General features: G+C 44.5%; 1 protein-coding gene and 1 long non-coding RNA gene across 6 annotated transcripts in view; one reads left to right on the forward strand and one right to left on the reverse strand.

Annotated features, from left to right (window-relative positions):
* LOC129523842 (uncharacterized) overlaps window positions 1-19193 on the forward strand; it is a 70908-nt gene that overhangs the window by 33097 nt on the left and 18618 nt on the right. For both annotated transcript variants that reach the window (XR_010134660.1, XR_008667492.2), the window contains exon 2: window positions 4724-5096. This is a non-coding gene — a long non-coding RNA (uncharacterized lncRNA). The remainder of the gene's footprint in view (window positions 1-4723; window positions 5097-19193) is intronic.
* Window positions 1-19193, reverse strand: part of BLVRA (biliverdin reductase A) — a 49272-nt gene that overhangs the window by 17073 nt on the left and 13006 nt on the right. For all 4 annotated transcript variants that reach the window (XM_019031786.2, XM_055347677.1, XM_055347676.2 and 1 more), the window contains one exon: window positions 2456-2577. In XM_019031786.2, the coding sequence (XP_018887331.1) occupies window positions 2456-2577 (122 nt within the window). The remainder of the gene's footprint in view (window positions 1-2455; window positions 2578-19193) is intronic.

Genomic DNA, 19193 nt, shown 5'->3' on the forward strand with positions numbered 1-19193 from the left:
TGTGTGTGTGTGTGTCTGTGTGTGTGTGTGTGTGTGTCTTCCTCCCTCTGGTCGACTGAGCTCATTGGAAGGTGAGGAATTCGTTCTCCATGATTTCTCCTACAATGCCTAGCACATAATAGGCAGCGATAGCCTTGACTAACCAGGAGCAGAAGCAGGAGGGGAACCCAAGGCCTTCTGACTCTTCTAGAGCATGGGGGAGCTGCAGTCTTCGAAGAGCCAAAGCCCCAGCAGTCCGTACACCTCCCAGTGCAGCGGCTGGGGCAGGAGAGTAGCCCTCTAAGGGTGGCAGTCATGGGGGAATGTGGGACAGCTAGCAAGCAGAAGGCCCTCAGCCCGCTCAGAGCTCCAGCTGAGCTGCAGCAGGCAGAAAGCATTCAGGAAAATTTAGCTCCCAAAGAGTATTATGCTAGGTTTCTTTAATGGGGCCACCCAAACTAAATTGCTCAATTTCAGCAATACTTATTGTTTGCCTATTATGTACTAGGCGCTGTAGGAGAAATCATGGAGAACAAATTAAAATCATCGCCTTTCAATGAGCTCAGTCAGCTAGAGGAAGACACACACACACACACACACACACACACACACACATACATACCACTACCACAAGACTACCAGGAGAAATGTGGTGCTTGGAAGTAGGAGATGGAGACTCAGGGTGGGAAAGGAATACACCAGAAAAGCTTCCTGGGGAGGAGGTAGAACTTAGCAGGTAGGTCAGGAAGGGAAGGGTATGTGAAGAGGGAAACAGTGTGAGTACTGGCAGGGCTGTCATGCAGGGGTGTGACCTGGCCATCCTCCCATACAACCTGGGTAGTGTAGGTGTTCCCACTGAGCTGACCCTGGAAGCCAACTGGCAGAGGACTGGGGCTTAAGGGAAAAGGAAAGGTCCCATTTCAGCCTTGCGCCCAAGTGCTGTGTGTGGTCCCAGCTCCAGATAGGGGTGCGATGGGGGTTACGGTGCTGCCTGATCTTAACTTTGCTCTCCCATTTGTGTGCAGCTCCCTTGGAATCTTATGGGGAGGAGAAGGCTGGCCAAGGGCAGATTCTAGCACTTCTGGGTCTCCCTGGTGCCTCCAAGCCCATTTTAAATCCTGAAAAGTGGGGCCACGTTTTGAGACAGGCCGGAAGAGGATGGCCCCATGAATGAAAACATGAAAAAATTTCTACATAGACCATCACAATTGTTACTTATGCTTTGTGTAAATATTTATCTGATGTCTCTAAAGCACTAGAAAAAGAGTTGCCTAACTTGCTCACTACCATGTCTTCAGGCCCAGCCCAGTGCCTGCACCTAGTCCAAAATTAATATGGATAAATGATGTTACACAGGATTAGTCTGGTGCCTGTATCTAGTTCACAATTAATATTGACAAATGATGTTATACAGGATTAGTCTGGTGAGTGGTGCGTGTGCGTGTGTGTGTGTGTGTTCAGGGGTGAGTGGAAAATTTGAGCATGGGGGAAGAAGAAACAAGGTGATAAGTTTTATTTTGACTGGAGATAAATGAATCCTTAAAGAAAAGGGGGAGGCTGGGTGCACTGGCTCACGCCTATAATCTCAGCACTTTGGGAGGCCGAGGAAGGAGGATCACTTGACCCCAGGAGTTTGAGACCAGTCTAGGCAACATAGGGAGACCCTGTCTCTACAAAAAAAAAAAAAAAAAAAAAAAAATTATCCAGGCGTGGTGGTGTGTGTGTCTCTAGTCCCAGCTACTCAGAAGGCTGAGGCAGGAGGACCACTTGAGCTGTGAGGCGGGAGGATCACTTGAGCCCAGACGGTCAAGGCTGCAGTGCGCTGTGATTGCACCATTGCGCTGCAGCTTGGGTGACAGAGTGAGACTCTGTCTCAAAAAAAAAATAATAATAATAAAAGTGAGGCTCCAAATTACCAATGGCAAAAGAACACATGGTGTTTAAAAGATGGGCTTTGGAAGCAGACTTCTGCTCAACTTCAGTTCTTAGACTTTCCAGCTGTGTGACCTCAGGCAGATTACTTAACCTTTCTGTGGTTCAGCCTCCTTATCTGTAAACTGGGGGGTTAATAACACTACGTAGAAGGAAATATCACATGTAGAGCCCAGGACCACCTAGGACGGCTGTCATGATGACTATGTCAGGATTCCCCGGTGCACGCCGAAAGCCTTTCAGGCCAAAGCCCCATACATGTGTTTTCTGTGCCCCTTCTCTAACTGTCAGCCTTGAGCTCACCCTCCTGCCTCTGTCTTCCAGTCTCCCAGGCCAACCTACTGTGCATCCCAGCTGCAGGCCCAGCAAGCTTCAGTTCCCAGACCCATCCCAACCTGAGATCTTATGGGGCTGACCCTAAGCACAGTTCTCAGTTGGGAGATGGCTCTCCCTGCCCTGTCTCTGGAAAATCTCCATGTCCTGCAGCTAATCCACCTCACTGGGCTTTCCACGAATTATGAAGCACAAAGACATTGTGAGCCACCTCGACACGAAGCCAATCAGGTTCAGGAACGCTGAGGAAGGGTGTGGATTCCGCAAGTCCCTCATCCGCACGGAGCCGGCTCGGCCAACACCAACCACCACCACGCCAAACTTCCTCTCGGGCTGAAACACAAGGGACCAAGGTGGAGTCTGAAAACACTGTAGGCATCGAGCAGAAAACTACAAAACAAAGGAGCTGGCAGGGTCCCGACGAGCAAGATGGAAGCCAGCCCAAAACACACAGGAAGCCACGGCATCAGGATGGGATGAGACAGTCCCCGAAATGGGGGCTTGGAAAGAAGTCAGTCCCGCCAAAACCTGTTCTTGAAGGTGCTCCACCATGTCTTTAGGTTGAAAACCTTCCGAGCACCCACAGAAAGTGTTTCCCCAATTTGGCTCTCCACTTCTACTGCCCCATCTCCAATAATGAGGGAGCTTTCCCCATTAAGCCAGACCCAGCCCATGGCCTGGTACTTCTGCCCTCCCTGGGTCCCTCCTCCAGTGGACACATGAATCTGATACTACTGGGAGTTATTCAGAGGGCACAGCTTCTTCATCAGATGCTGGCAGAGGAGGCAAATGGGCAAACCATGACTGGTCACCTTACTCAGCGTGGGATCCAGAGGCTTTGACTCTTCACTACAGCCTTCTGAGTTCCACATTTAAGATACTGCAGTATCTTAAATATTATTTAAGTGCACTGCTGGAGGCTGTATGTGAACAGTATTACAGTGAAAAATCAAACTGACTTTTAAGTTATACAGCAACTCAGTATAATAAAAACTGATAAAATTTATCTCCATGCACTGGGCACGGTGGCTCACGCCTGTAATCCCAGCACTTTGGGAGGCCGAGGCAGGTGGATCACTTGAGGTCAGGAGTTCCAGACCAGCCTGGCCAACATGGAGAAACCTCGTCTCTACTAAAAATACAAAAATTAGCTGGGCCTGTTGGCAGGCGCCTGTAATCCCAGCTACTTAGGAGGCCGAGGCAGGAGAATTGCTTGAACCTGGGAGGCGGAGATTGCAGTGACCCAAGATAGCGCCACTGCACTCCAGCCTGGGTGACAGAGTGAGACTCTATCTCAAAAAAAAAAAAATTATCTCCATGCATCCCTTAAACTCACTTCTTGGATGCCTCTGAGCATAGAAACATGAATGTCATCTCAGATTTGCCCCTTTTCTTCACCTCTGTACCCAGTTGTCACCACTTCCCACTGACTCTGCCCCTCTTCCTGTGCCCACTGCTCTTGTCTTCTTCTTCCAAGATTTCTTCCAAATGTTTGGGGATTTGCCAAATGTTTTTCTATTATTGATTTCTCATTTAATCCCACTGTGGTCAGAGAACATTCTTTAAATGATTTGAATCCTTTTAGATTTATTGAGATATTTTATGATTCGGGATGTGGTCTACCTTGGTTAATGTTCTGGGCACACTTGAAAAGAATGTGTATTCTGCTATTGTTGGGTGGAGTGTTCTATAAGTCTGTTAGATCAAGTTGGTTGATTGTGTTGTTCAGGTCTTCCGTATCCTTCCTGATTTTCTGTCTCCTTGCTCTAGCAATTATTGAGGGTAGAGAAATCTCTGAATATAATTGTATATAACTGTGTATTTCTCCTTTCAGTTCTATCAGTTTTGACCCACATATTTCAAAACTCTGTTATTAGATACATACATGTTTAGGACGGTTATGTCCTTTTTTTTAATTGACCCCTTTATCTCTCTAAAATGACCATTTTTATTCCTGGTAATATTTTTTGCCCTATAATTTATTTTGTCTGATATTAACGATCCATTCCCAATTTCTGTTGATCAGTGTTGCATAATACATTTTTTTCCCAACCTTTCACATTTAATCTATATGTGTTTTCATAGCTATAGTTAGTTTCTTATAGGCAGCATATAGTTAGGTCTTGCTTTTTTTTACTCAGTCTAACAATCTCTGCCTTTTAGTTGAAGCGTTTAGACAATTTACATTGTGATTATTGATATGGTTGGGTTTCCATTCAAATTCTATAGAAATCCTGCTATTTGTTCAATCTGTTCTTTTTCCCCTCTTTTCCTGCCTTATTTTGGATTAATTAGAATATTTATTATGATTCCATTTTATCCCATTTGTTGGCTATTAGCTATAACTCTTTTTCAGAAGTTAAGGATTTTATATTATATATTTTACTTACCACAGTCTACTTTAAAGTAATATTATGCACTATTCCACATATACCATAAAGAACCTGACAACAGTACACTTCCATTTCTTTTCTCCTAGACCTTGTACTGTTGTTATACAATTCAATATTGAAGCGAGAGATTCTCCAGAACTTGCCCAGAAGCCAAGACGTCTGGAAAGGATCTCAGCCTCTGTCAGCCTGCAGCTTGGGAAGAGTGATTCACAGAGCCTGACTGTCCACTGCTGCTAAACCGTACACTGGCCTTGGCTCACACATCTGACTGAACTGTCTCCTATGACTAACTGCCTCTCTTTCTTCAGCCTTGCAAGTTTCCTGGGAGTCCTGGGAGTGGACTTCACATATAAAAGGGGACTCTGGGAGACCTAGTTCCTGGCTTCTCTTCTGGAAGTCAGGGAAGAGTATAGGAAGGAGTGGCCACAGTGCCCAACTGACAATTGACAATTTCACCAAGTAAGTCCTTTTTGGGTTACAAGTCTTGTTTTCTTTTTTTTTGGTAATTTCTAATTACCAAAAAGCAGTAAGACAGCCTCTGGAGAAATCTGTACAGCCAAAACACATATTAATGATCAAATATTAATATTTGTTTCCCTTTCAATCAAGAAAAGAAGACTAGCAATCCCCTTATTAGGTTAAATATTTATGGCATTCTTAAGGTTACCGTATTACTACATTCCAGATAATAACCAGGATATGCTTCTACCAGCTTAAAAAAAAGGCACAAGGTTAAGAAACAGCTCCATTATCTATAAATAAGCCAAATTGCTTTTTAAGATTTCATTAGTTAATGATACACACAAACTTGCATACAAAACCTGGCTTGCACAGTGTGTCAGGCTAAATTATAAACTGCTTTAGGATTTGGTTTCGATATTACTGCCTTGCAAAACTGACACACAGGGACAAGATATGGGTGAAAGGCCCAGTGCAGTAGCTCATGTCTGTAAACCCAGCACTCTGGGAGGCTGAGGTGGGCGGATCACTTGAGGTCAGGAGTTTCCAGACTTGCCCGACCAACATAGTGAAACCCTGCCTCTACTAAAAATACAAAAAATTAGCCAGGTATGGTGGTGGCGGGTGCCTGTAACCCCAGCTACTTGGTAGCCTGAGGCAGGAGAATCGCTTGAACCGGGGAGGCAGGGGTTGCGGTGAGCCAAGATTGCACCACTGCACTTCAGCCTGGGCGACAGAGCAACACTCCATCTCAAAAAAAAAAAAAAAAAAAAAAAAAAAAAAAAAGATATGAGTGAAGACACTGGTATCTTAATAGTCAAGCTCCTCTTAGGGGAAGAACTTTATTTTTGAGAAAAATTACTTGTTAGGCCTTTTAATGTGAGCCTCTTCATTTTACATGAGGGATCCTGAAGGTGTGTTCTGAAGGGAAACTGCAAATCAGAGATGGCTAGACCACTCTGTAGTAGCAGCTAAAACTTTGGGGCTAGGAACCAGTAGGAGGCAGAGGAAAGGGGAAAGTGCATGCAGGTTACCAAAAGGCTGAAATCTGCAGAGAAGGAAGCCAGTGAGAAACGCCCAGTGGAGGAGGGAGCAATGGACTTCCAGAAACCAGGACATCTACAGTTCCATTTTCAGTTGTCTGCTGTGCTCTGCTATCCTGAACCTTTGGGAAAATGCCACTACAAATAGCCCTATAGAGGTGGTATTTAAGGAACAAAGAACAGGAGCAGTTTTGAGACAGCAGAAAAGGACACATAAGCACAGCAAAGTGACTAAAAAACTCACTTAGGTCCAAATCACAGTCACAGAATGAGCTTGCGCCCCCACCCTTGGACTCAGAGAAGCTGGTGTTTGGCACTCCAGATGCAAAAATGGAGTTCACAGAGTTAGGAATGTGCTCTGCCAACTTAGAAAAAAAATTTTTTTTGAGATAAAGAGGGTAGAAGAAAATGTAAAATCACTGTAGAAAAACTTCAAGGTGAGGCATGAGGGCAGGTGCTGAAAAGGTGGAAGGAGAGTCCAGGCAGTTGGACAGAACAAGCTAGTCGTTTTCATCCACTATTTGCAAGAATTTAAAAAAAGTTTGATAACACATTGGTTGGCCTGGGAAAACAGGTATGTTCATATGTTGCAGGAGGGAGAGAAGAACCTGCTTTATGGAGAGCAACTTGGAAATATTTATTACAAATTAAAATGCAAATGCCCTTTGTTCTGGTAAATCCAACTGTAAGATAATGTTTCCTATAGAGCTACACAAGTCAAGTGACTTAGGCTTACTGCAGCCTTGCTTATAACAAGCAAAAGATGGAAATAATCTATATGTCATTAATAACAGGCTGGCTATGAAAGTTATGATAGACTCGTGAAATAGAGTATTGCACGGCAATATAAAAATAAAAGAACGAGGAAGCCGTTTATGTATTGAAAGGGACTGGTCTCCAAGATAGATGATCGGGTGAAAGAAGCAAAGGACAGCCTAGTGTGCACTGTGTGCTACAGTCTGTGTAGTAACAGGAGGGGTGGTAGCCAAAGGAAAAAGATACTGTCCATGTTTAGAATCTCTTTGAAAGGACAGCCCAGAAACCTGTAACACTGAAACTGGTGACATGCTTTTGCTGGGAGCAAGAAAAACAGAGTGGCTGGGAAACAGGGATAGGAGGGAAGAAGGCTTCTCATAGAAAATATTTTTTTTTCTTTTTTTCTTCTTTAAAGTTTAGAATCACACAAATGTATTCACTATCTAAAATATAAACCACCACTGAAAACAGACATAAATATCAGAGGGCTGCTCCAGGAAGGTGAGAATTCTGCAGTGTATAGTGCCTTGGCTCACTCCCGCTTCCCTTCCTGGAGCTCCCTCTACAGTGCTCAGAGTCCTCTGCTGCCCCTGCCCCTGCCCTGTCCAATGACCCCAAGTGCCCCAGACTCCTCTCACCCCTCCTGGCCCTGCTGCAATTGGTTTTCACTCCCATACCTCCCTGCTTCACCGTGGGTCATCCAAGACCTTCTCATCACATTCAAGGGCTTCTTCTCAGCCACATCCTCCTGGACTTCAGACATGGGCGACCCTTACCTGGACCTTCTTCAAACTCAATCCTTCCTTTCTTCTCTTACCTCATGCTACCGAGGTTTTCTTTTCACATTTCACTTTCTTTCTTCATTTTACCCAAGATGTGCATATTTCCCAAAGCTCAGTCTTCATCCCTCTATTTTTCTCTCTCTCCCATGTCCCCAGAGTATGGGGGTCCCTCATTCTCAGGGTTTCCATGACCACCTCTATGCCAAAGACCCTAGCATCCTGAGCTGTGGGCCATCCTCTCTTCCAAGCCGCATTCCCAAGGCATTTCAACCTGGCTTTCCCACCGCGCCCTGGATCTTCACGCTGTGTGCTAAACTCCAATTATCCACCCTTCCTGACAGGTTGTACTCTGAACTTCTGGGCAAAAGCCAGTAGCTCTAGGAATCCTGGCAGCCCCCAGCTTTAAATGCTTGGAGTCATTCCTGCATTCAACAAACATCCTGGGATCAAAGCCCGACTGTGGCTGATGGTCCTTCTTCTGTCTTTCTCCCTCCAGCCAGCCTCTGGGCCACAACTAGTTTTGCTTGAAAATTTCTGTCATATGATTTCCTTCCTCTACATTTTCACTGACCCTCCCAAGCTCTGGATTGCATTAGAAGATTACTTAACAGTCTCTGAATCATCCTATCATTTAGTCAACTGATAATTAGTGAAGATAAGCTATGCATGAGGCATCAAGTCAGATGCCATGGGGATGCTAAGATGAGCAAGGCACCCCGACAGCTACAGTCAAAGCAGGAGGGGAAGGTAACAAAAGAAAAGATACATAAAGCACAATGGAAATTCATAAGAGGGAGGTATGACTTCCCGAGAGAGGACTCTTGAGAAAACTGTTTGTGCAGTACAAAGGACATTTGAACTGGATGGATGGGATTAGCTGGATATAGGCAAGAACAAAGGCATTCATGGGTCAAAAACATCAGGGCTTAGATCTCTGTTATGCTCCTTAACCCCCTGTGACTTACAGCAATTGACTTATTGCTCATTTTCCTCATCTACAAAATGGGTAATAATAGCATCTTGCTCCTAGGCCTTTGTTAGGACTAAATGGATGCACATTCTGGGCTGCTGTGTAGCAGATTAACTATATATCTTTAACATACAGAAAAATGGAGAATGAGATATAAATGATATAAAATACAATTATGTACATTAAAAGTATATCAGGCTGGGCACTGTGGCTCATGCCTGTAATCCCAGCACTTTGGGAGGTCAAGAGGCATTTGGGTCACTTGAGGTCAGGAGTTCAAGACCAGCCTGGCCAACATGGCAAAACTCAGTCTCTACTAAAATTAGCTGGGTGTGGTGGCCCACTCCTATAATCCCCGCTACATGGGAGGCTGCAGCTGAAGAATTGCTTGAAACGGGAGGCAGAGGTTGCGGTGAGCTGAGATCACACCACTGCACTCCAGCCTGGGTGACAAGGGTGAGACTGTTTCAGGAAAAAAAAGTATATCACAAAGGAGGTGATATATGTTGCCAGGGGTCAGTAGCAAGGGGAGGTTGTGACTATAAAGGGGCAACAGAAAAGAATGTTTTGGGGTGAGGTTCTGCATCCTGACATACTGGGGTGATGGTTACACATATGTGTTTTAATGGGTAAACCTCTACACCAAAAAAAAAAGAGGCAGTTTTACTGCATATAATTTTTTTTTTTTTTTTAAGGCAGAGTCTTGCTCTGTAGCCCAGGCTGGAGTGCAATGGCACAATCTTGGCTCACTGCAACCTCTGCCTCCTGGGTTCAAGTGATTCTCCTGCCTCAGCCTCCTGAGTAGCTGGGATTACAGGCATGTGCCACTACGCCTAATTTTTGTATTTTTAGTAGAGATGGGGTTTCGCCATGTTGGCCAGGCTGGTCTCAAACTCCTGACCTCAGGTGATCCGCCCGCCTCGGCCTCCCAAAGTGTTGGGATTACAGGCATGCGCCACGGCGCCCAGCCTACTGTATATAAATTTAGAAGGTATTTGCACAAAAACAAAATGTTTCATGAACATACACAAATAAAAAAGGAAAACCACTTAATTCATTAGAATAGTTGGCTTTGGCAGGGTGAGAATGGGGATGGAGAGAAAATGAATAAAATATAAATAAGTCTGAGAGTGGGGCCTTGCACAGCACAACAGAGGCAATGTGTCAGGAACTGGGTGTGTGGACCGTCCCTGTGCCTGAGGTCTCTTCCCCCTGCCTTCCAAAAGGGAGAGGGAATGGCCTAGAGGAGGGTGAGGAAAGCAAAGAAGAAGAAAAGAATTAGGTAAGTGAGGAAGTGATGAGGAGGCAGGAAGTAGGATAAGGAAGGGACAGACTGGAAAGATATGGTGGTCCCACTTAGCGGTAAGTTCCATGAGCATGAGTACCACACTTACATTTTTACCATTAGAGCCATCAAGCCAGGTCTAGAGTCTGGTACAGTATGGTGTCACATAAATATTGGTGACTACATCAAGGCAATGACAGGATTTACAGCCTTGGTCACTGGCTGCTGGCTTGTGGGAACAGAGTGAGGGGATTGGAGCGCCTGGCCTACAGATGGCCCTTCGAGGAGGAGCAGATTTGGGGCAAGTGAAAGCAGAAAGTCCAGCCTGGGTTATAATGGGCTTGGGGTCCCTGTGGCAGCTGTGACTGAGATGAGTGACAGGCATGGTGGCTCATGCCTGTAAACCCAGCACTTTGGGAGGCCGAGGTGGGAGGATCACTCGAGGTCAGGGGTTCAAGCCCAGCCTGGCCAACATAGTGAAACCCCATCTCTACTAAAAACACAAAAATTACCCAGGCGTGGTGGTGCTCCTGTAATCCCAGCTACTTGGTAGGCTGAGGTGGGAGAATCGCATGAACCCGGGAGGCAGAGGTTGCAGTGAGCCAAGATCATGCCACTGTACTCCAGCTGGGTGATAGAATGAGGCTCTATCTCAAAAAAAAAAAAGAAAAAGAAAAAAAAAATATATATGTAAGGAACAGCAGAGGAGGACCCAAGTCTAGCATGTTCTTACAAGGTTAAGAGGAAAAGCCATCAAAAAGGACAGAAGAGATCACTGATGACTGATGGAACTGCTCCTGGACCAGGGTGTATAAGCTTAATATTAATGCAAAGCTTCTATTGTTTCTTTAGAACTTAAAAGACCCTAAGAATTAGAGCAAGCCACAGGGTGAGCCACAGGGGCCTTCAGATAAGGAGGTCAGAGGCACAAGAAAGTGGTTACCAGAAGTCAGCCCCAAGTGGGGCAGGGCTGGTCAAGATAACGTAATAGGGAGACTTACTTTTGGCTGTTTTCCATTCTGTAGCCTGAGTTTTACACTATGAACATGTGTCTACATTATTACAAAATAAATTTTTATAAAATTTACAGAGATCATCATTGACCCTGACAAGACTCATTTCAGTATATAATATGGGAAAAGAAACCAGACTGCAACAGGCTGAGAATGACCCAGGGAAGAGAAAATGGAGAAATTAACTGCAGGTATCTTTTTTGAGAAGCCTGCCTTGCAGGGGATGAGAAAGATAGGATAGTGGAGCCAAGATGGCCGAATAGGAACAGCTCCGGTCTACAGCTCCCAGCGTGAGCAACGCAGAAGACGGGTGATTTCTGCATTTCCATCTGAGGTACTGGGTTCATCTCACTAGGGAGTGCCAGACAGTGGGTGCAGTGCACCGTGTGCAAGCCGAAGCAGGGCGAGGCATTGCCTCACTTGGGAAGCGCAAGGGGTCAGGCAGTTCCCTTTCCTAGTCAAAGAAAGGGGTGACAGACAGCACCTGGAAAATCGGGTCACTCCCACCCTAATACTGCACTTTTCCAACAGGCTTAAAAAACAGCACAACAGGAGATTATATTCTGCACATGGCTCGGCGGGTCCTATGCCCACGGAGTCTCAATGATTGCTAGCACAGCAGTCTGAGATCAAACTGCAAGGTGGCAGCAAGGCTGGGGGAGGGGCGCCTGCCATTGCCCAGGCTTGCTTAGGTAAACAAAGCGGCCGGGAAGCTCGAACTGGGTGGGGCCCACCACAGCTCAAGGAGGCCTGCCTGCCTCTGTAGGCTCCACCTCTGGGGGCAGGGCACAGACAAACAAAAAGACAGCAGTAATCTCTGCAGACATAAATGTTCCTGTCTGACAGCTTTGAAGAGAGTAGTGGTTCTCCCAGCACGCAGCTGGAGATCTGAGAACAGGCAGACTGCCTCCTCAAGTGGGTCCCTGACCCCCGAGCAGCCTAACTGGGAGGCACCCCCAAGTAGGGGCAGACTGACACCTCACACAGCCAGGTACTCCTCTGAGACAAAACTTCCAGAGGACCGATCAGGCAGCAGCATTTGCGGTTCACGAAAATCCGCTGTTCTACAGCCACTGCTGTACTGCAGCCACCGCTGCCGATACCCAGGCAAACAGGGTCTGGAGTGGACCTCTAGCAAACTCCAACAGACCTGCAACCGAGGGTCCTGTCTGTTAGAAGGAAAACTAACAAACAGAAAGGACATCCACACCAAAAACCCATCTGTACATCACCATCATCAAAGACCAAAGGTAGATAAAACCACAAAGATGGGGAAAAAACAGAGCAGAAAAACTGGAAACTCTAAAAAGCAGAGCGCCTCTCCTCCTTCAAAGGAATGCAGTTCCTCACCAGCAACGGAACAAAGCTGGACGGAGAATGGCTTTGATGAGTTGAGAGAAGAAGGCTTCAGATGATCAAACTACTCCGAGCTACAGGAGGAAATTCAAACCAATGGCAAAGAAGTTAAAAACTTTGAAAAAAAATTAGATGAATGTATAACTAGAATAACCAATACAGCGAAATGCTTAAAGGAGCTGATGGAGCTGAAAGCCAAGGCTTGAGAACTACGTGAAGAATGCAGAAGCCTCAGCAGCCGATGCGATCAACTGGAAGAAAGGGTATCAGTGATGGAAGATGAAATGAATGAAATGAAGCAAGAAGGGAAGTTTAGAGAAAGAAGAATAAAAAGAAACGAACAAAGTCTCCAAGAAATATGGGACTATGTGAAAAGACCAAATCTACGTCTGATTGGTGTACCTGAAAGTGACGGGGAGAACGGAACCAAGTTGGAAAACACTCTGCAGGATATTATCCAGGAGAACTTCCCCAATCTAGCAAGGCAGGCCAACATTCAGATTCAGGAAATACAGAGAACACCACAAAGATACTCCTTGAGAAAAGCAACTCCAAGACATATAATTGTCAGATTCACCAAAGTTGAAATGAAGGAAAAAATGTTAAGGGCAGCCAGAGAGAAAGGTCGGGTTATCCACAAAGGGAAGCCCATCAGACTAACAGCGGATCTCTCAGCAGAAACTCTACAAGCCAGAAGAGAGTGGGGGCCAATATTCAACATTCTTAAAGAAAAGAATTTTCAACCCAGAATTTCATATCCAGCCAAACTAAGCTTCATAAGTGAAGGAGAAATAAAATACTTTACAGACAAGCAAATGCTGAAAGATTTTGTCACCACCAGGCCTGCCCTAAAAGAGCTCCTGAAGGAAGCACTAAACATGGAAAGGAACAACCGGTACCAGCCACTGCAAAAACATGCCAAATTGTAAAGACCATCAAGGCTAGGAAGAAACTGCATCAACTAACGAGCAAAATAACCAGCTAACATCATAATGACAGGATCAAATTCACACATAACAATATTAACTTTAAATGTAAATGGGCTAAATGCTCCAATTAAAAGACACAGACTGGCAAATTAGATAAAGAGTCAAGACCCATCAGTGTGCTGTATTCAGGAAACCCATCTCACGTGCAGAGACACACATAGGCTCAAAATAAAGGGATGGAGGAAGATCTACCAAGCAAATGGAAAACAAAAAAAGGCAGGGGTTGCAATCCTAGTCTCTGATAAAACAGAATTTAAACCAACAAAGATCAAAAGAGACAAAGAAGGCCATTACATAATGATAAAGGGAACAATTCAACAAGAAGAGCTAACTATCCTAAATATATATGCACCCAATACAGGAGCACCCAGATTCATAAAGCAAGTCCTGAGTGACCTACAAAGAGACTTAGACTCCCACACAATAATAATGGGAGACTTTAACACCCCACTGTCAACATTAGACAAATCAACGAGACAGAAAGTTAACAAGGATACCCAGGAATTGAACTCAGCTCTGCACCAAGCAGACCTAATAGACATCTACAGAACTCTCCACCCCAAATCAACAGAATATACATTTTTTTCAGCACCACACCAGACCTATTCCAAAATTGACCACACAGTTGGAAGTAAAGCACTCCTCAGAAGATGTAAAAGAACAGAAATTATAACAAACTGTCTCTCAGACCACAGTGCAATCAAACTAGAACTCAGGATTAAGAAACTCACTCAAAACTGCTCAACTACATGGAAACTGAACAACCTGCTCCTGAATGACTACTGGGTACATAATGAAATGAAGGCAGAAATAAAGATGTTCTTTGAAACCAATGAGAATAAAGACACAACATACCAGAATCTCTGGGACACATTCAAAGCAGTGTGTAGAGGGAAATTTATAGCACTAAATGCCCACAAGAGAAAGCAGGAAAGATCTAAAATTGACACCCTAACATCACAATTAAAAGAACTAGAAAAGCAAGAGCAAACACATTCAAAAGCTAGCAGAAGGCAAGAAATGACTAAAATCAGAGCAGAATTGAAGGAAACAGAGACACAAAAAACCCTTCAAAAAAATTAATGAATCCAGGAGCTGGTTTTTTGAAAAGATCAACAAAATTGACAGACCGCTAGCAAGACTAATAAATAAGAAAAGAGAGAAGGATCAAATAGACACAATAAAAAATGATAAAGGGGATATCACCACCGATCCCACAGAAATACAAACTACCATCAGAGAATACTACAAACATCTCTATGCAAATAAACTAGAAAATCTAGAAGAAATGGATAAATTCCTCAACACATACACCCTCCCAAGACTAAACCAGGAAGAAGTTGAATCTCTGAATAGACCAATAACAGGCTCTGAAATTGTGGCTATAATCAATAGCTTATCAACCAAAAAGAGTCCAGGACGAGATGGATTCACAGCCAAATTCTACCAGAGGTACAAGGAGGAGCTGGTACCATTCCTTCTGAAACTATTCCAATCAAAAGAAAAAGAGAGAATCCTCCCTAACTCATTTTATGAGGCCAGTGTCATCCTGATACCAAAGCCCGGCAGAGAGACAACCAAAAAAGAGAATTTTAGACCAATATCCTTGATGAACATTGATGCAAAAATCCTCAATAAAATACTGGCAAACCAATCCAGCAGCACATCAAAAAGCTTATCCACCATGATCAAGTGGGCTTCATCCCTGGAATGCAAGGCTGGTTCAACATATGCAAATCAATAACTGTAATCCAGCATATAAACAGAACCAAAGACAAAAACCACATGATTATCTCAATAGATGCAGAAAAGGCCCTTGACAAAATTCAACAATGCTTCATGCTAAAAACTCTCAATAAATTAGGTATTGATGGGACATATCTCAAAATAATAAGAGCTATCTATGACAAACCCACAGCCAATATCATACCGAATGGGCAAAAACTGGAAGCATTCCCTTTGAAAACTGGCAAAAGACAGGGATGCCCTCTCTCACCACTCCTATTCAACATAGTGTTGGAAGTTCTGGCCAGGGCAATCAGGCAGGAGAAGGAAATAAAGGGTATTCAATTAGGAAAAGAGGAAGTCAAATTGTCCCTGTTTGCAGATGACATGATTGTATATCTAGAAAACCCCATTGTCTCAGCCCAAAATCTCCTTAAGCTGATAAGCAACTTCAGCAAAGTCTCAGGATACAAAATCAATGTACAAAAATCACAAGCATTGTTATACACCAATAACAGACAAACAGAGAGTCAAATCATGAGTGAACTCCCATTCACAATTGCTTCAAAGAGAATAAAATGGGTAGGAATCCAACTTACAAGGGACGTGAAGGACCTCTTCAAAGAGAACTACAAACCACTGCTCAATGAAATAAAAGAGGATACAAACAAATGGAAGAACATTCCATGCTCATGGGTTGGAAGAATCAATATTGTGAAAATGGCCATACTGCCCAAGGTAATTTATATATTCAATGCCATCCCCATCAAGCTACCAATGACTTTCTTCACAGAATTGGAAAAAACTACTTTAAAGTTCATATGGAACCAAAAAAGAGCCCGCATTGCCAAGTTAATCCTAAGCCAAAAGAACAAAGCTGGAGGCATCACACTACCTGACTTCTAACTATACTACAAGGCTACGGTAACCAAAACAGCATGGTACTGGTACCAAAACAGAGATATAGATCAATGGAACAGAAGAGAGCCCTCAGAAATAACGCCGCATATCTACAACTATCTGATCTTTGACAAACCCGACAAAAACAAGCAATGGGGAAAGGATTCCCTATTTAATAAATGGTGCTGGGAAAACTGGCTAGCCATATGTAGAAAGCTGAAACTGGATCCCTTCCTTACACCTTATATAAAAATTAATTCAAGATGGATTAAAGACTTACATGTTAGACCTAAAACCATAAAAACCCTAGAAGAAAACCTAGGCAATACCATTCAGGACATAGGCATGGGCAAGGACTTCATGTCTAAAACACCAAAAGCAATGGCAACAAAAGCCAAAATGGACAAATGGGATCTAATTAAACTAAAGAGCTTCTGCACAGCAAAAGAAACTACCATCAGAGTGAACAGGCAACCTACAAAATGGGAGAAAATTTTCCCAACCTACTCATCTGACAAAGGGCTAATATCCAGAATCTACAATGAACTCAAACAAATTTACAAGAAAAAAACAAACAACCCCATCAAAAAGTGGGCGAAGGATATGAATAGACACTTCTCAGAAGAAGACATTTATGTAGCCAAAAAACACATGAAAAAGTGCTCATCATCACTGACCATCAGAGAAATGCAAATCAAAACCACAATAACATGCCATCTCACACCAGTTAGAATGGTGATCATTAAAAAGTCAGGAAACAACAGGTGCTGGAGAGGATGTGGAGAAACAAAAACACTTTTACACTGTTGGTGGGACTGTAAACTAGTTCAACCCTTGTGGAAGTCAGTGTGGCGATTCCTCAGGGATCTAGAACTGGAAATACCATTTGACCCAGCCATCCCATTACTGGGTATATACCCAAAGGACTATAAATCATGCTGCTATAAAGACACATGCACATGTATGTTTATTGCGGCACTATTCACAAAAGCAAAGACTTGGAACCAACCCAAATGTCCAACAACGATAGACTGGATTAAGAAAATGTGGCACATATACACCATGGAATACTATGCAGCCATAAAAAATGATGAGTTCATGTCCTTTGTAGGGACATGGATGAAACTGGAAATCATCATTCTCAGCAAGCTATCGCAAGGACAAAAAACCAAACACCGCATGTTCTCACTCATAGGTGGGAATTGAACAATGAGAACACATGGACACAGGAAGGGAAACATCGAACTCCGGGGACTGTTGTGGGGTGGGGGGAGAGGGGAGGGATAGCATTAGGAGATATACCTAATGTTAAATGACAAGTTAATGAGTGCAGTACACCAACATGGCACATGTATACATATGTAACTAACCTGCACATTGTGCACATGTACCCTAAAACTTAAAGTATAATAATAATAAAATAAAATAAAATAAAATTAAATTAAAAAAAGAAAGATAGGATAACAGTTGCTTGACAAGATGTGAGGTGTCATTTTGTTCTGAAGAAAGCATTTTGAAATATCGATGAGAAAGAGGTAGTGGGAATTAGGTTAATGATGCACATGGCAAAGGAGATAACTAAGGAGGTGGCACAAGGTCTGAGCAGGCAGGAGTGTGCAGTTTCAGAGCAGAAGGGTATACCGTCACTAGGTGATATGGTTATACTTTGTGTCCCCACCCAAATCTCATCTTGAATTGTAATCCCCATAATCCCTGTGTGTCAAGGGAGGAGCCAGGTGGAGGTAACTGAATCACGGGGGTGGTCTCCCCCATGCCGTTCTCATGATAGTGAGTTCTCACGAGATCTGATGGTTTTATAAGGGGGTCTTCCCCCTTCGCTCAGCACTTCGCCTTCTTGCCACCTTGTGAAGAAGGTGCCTTGCTTTCCCTTTGCCTTCCACCATAATTGTTGTTTCCTGAGGCCTCCCTAGCCATGCTGAACTGTGAGTCAATTAAACCTCTTTCCTTTTTAAATTACCCAGTCTTGGGCAGTTCTTTATAGCAGCATGAAAATTGACCAGGAATGTCTCATACCAGACAGGGATACATCCCCCTTTCTTCTTTCCACACCCAGCCCTGGGGCAGGGGGGAAGCTGCTCCAGGATGGGCCTGAGTAGTTGAAGCCAATCACAAAATCCCTGCTCCTCAGACACACTATGGTCCAGGACCTGATTCTGGCCAATAAGACCGAAGGAGACATTTGATGGGGCTTCAAATAAAGGCTCCCACTCCCCTGAAGGAGTTGCAGGAAGCCACTTCTTCCTGCTGATGAAAGGGAATGCGAACATATGTGGCCCCAACTGCCACTGCAGCCATCTTGCTGCCACATGGGCACCTGCCCTAGGATGCAACCAACAGCTGGATGGAGAGCAGAGAGATGAAAAGCTCCTGGATCCTTGAGGCAGTCACTGAGCCGCAGGATCGACCAGCCCTGAAGCCTGCCCTTCACCTGGACTTCCAGGAAAAAGCCACATTAAGTCAGGCTTTCTGGTGTTCACAACCTGGAACTTTCTCACTGACAAACATCCCTTGCACTGTGACAGGAGGAACAGGACAAATGGAGAGGCAGGAATTGAGGGAGATGATGTCAGACGGAATGTTTACATTTTCCTCTGTAAAATGAAAAGGGATCCTGATGCTAAGAGTGAGGGGGACCTTCGAGGAGGACAGAGCTTAGGGAGAGGGATGAAGCCTGGAGCTGGGGGTTCAGGGCACTGGCAAGGAGCTGCCTAGAGTGACAGGGGGCCTGGCGGGTGGTGCTGAGCACCAGATAAGGGTGTTGAGACATCTGCCAGCTGCAAACAGCACAAGGCTGTGCCACTCACCCAAGAACCCCCCTCTTGTGGGGACGGCCTCTGTGTTTGCCATGTGGATGGACAGGACAAGTGGGAAAAGCATAGTGGGCATCAGCACAGCAGTGGCTGAAGTGATGAACCCCAAGGTCTAGGCTCCACTTGGAAGGGAGTGAACAGAGGAAGGGGCTGATGGGTAAAACAAAAGGAAAAAACAAAAGGATAAGGAGCTAGACATCTCCATGCATCAAAGAACTGGAAGTGAGAGCACCAAGGAGACAATGCAGAGAAAGTGTTTCCAGAATAACACAAAGCAGGGATCTGGGCCCAGCAACCTCCATGCCCCACTACTAGCCAGAGCTAGGGAGTGTTGTTTCAGGATTAGCTGCAGTGGGTAAGTTCGAATGAAGCCAGACAGACACAGATAAGAACTCAGAGGGGCCTAGTTCTTCCTGCATCACCCAGAACCACGTGCACTTCAGTAGG

Source organism: Gorilla gorilla, chromosome 6, assembly GCF_029281585.2.
Source record: "Gorilla gorilla gorilla isolate KB3781 chromosome 6, NHGRI_mGorGor1-v2.1_pri, whole genome shotgun sequence".
Lineage (NCBI taxonomy): Eukaryota > Metazoa > Chordata > Mammalia > Primates > Hominidae > Gorilla > Gorilla gorilla.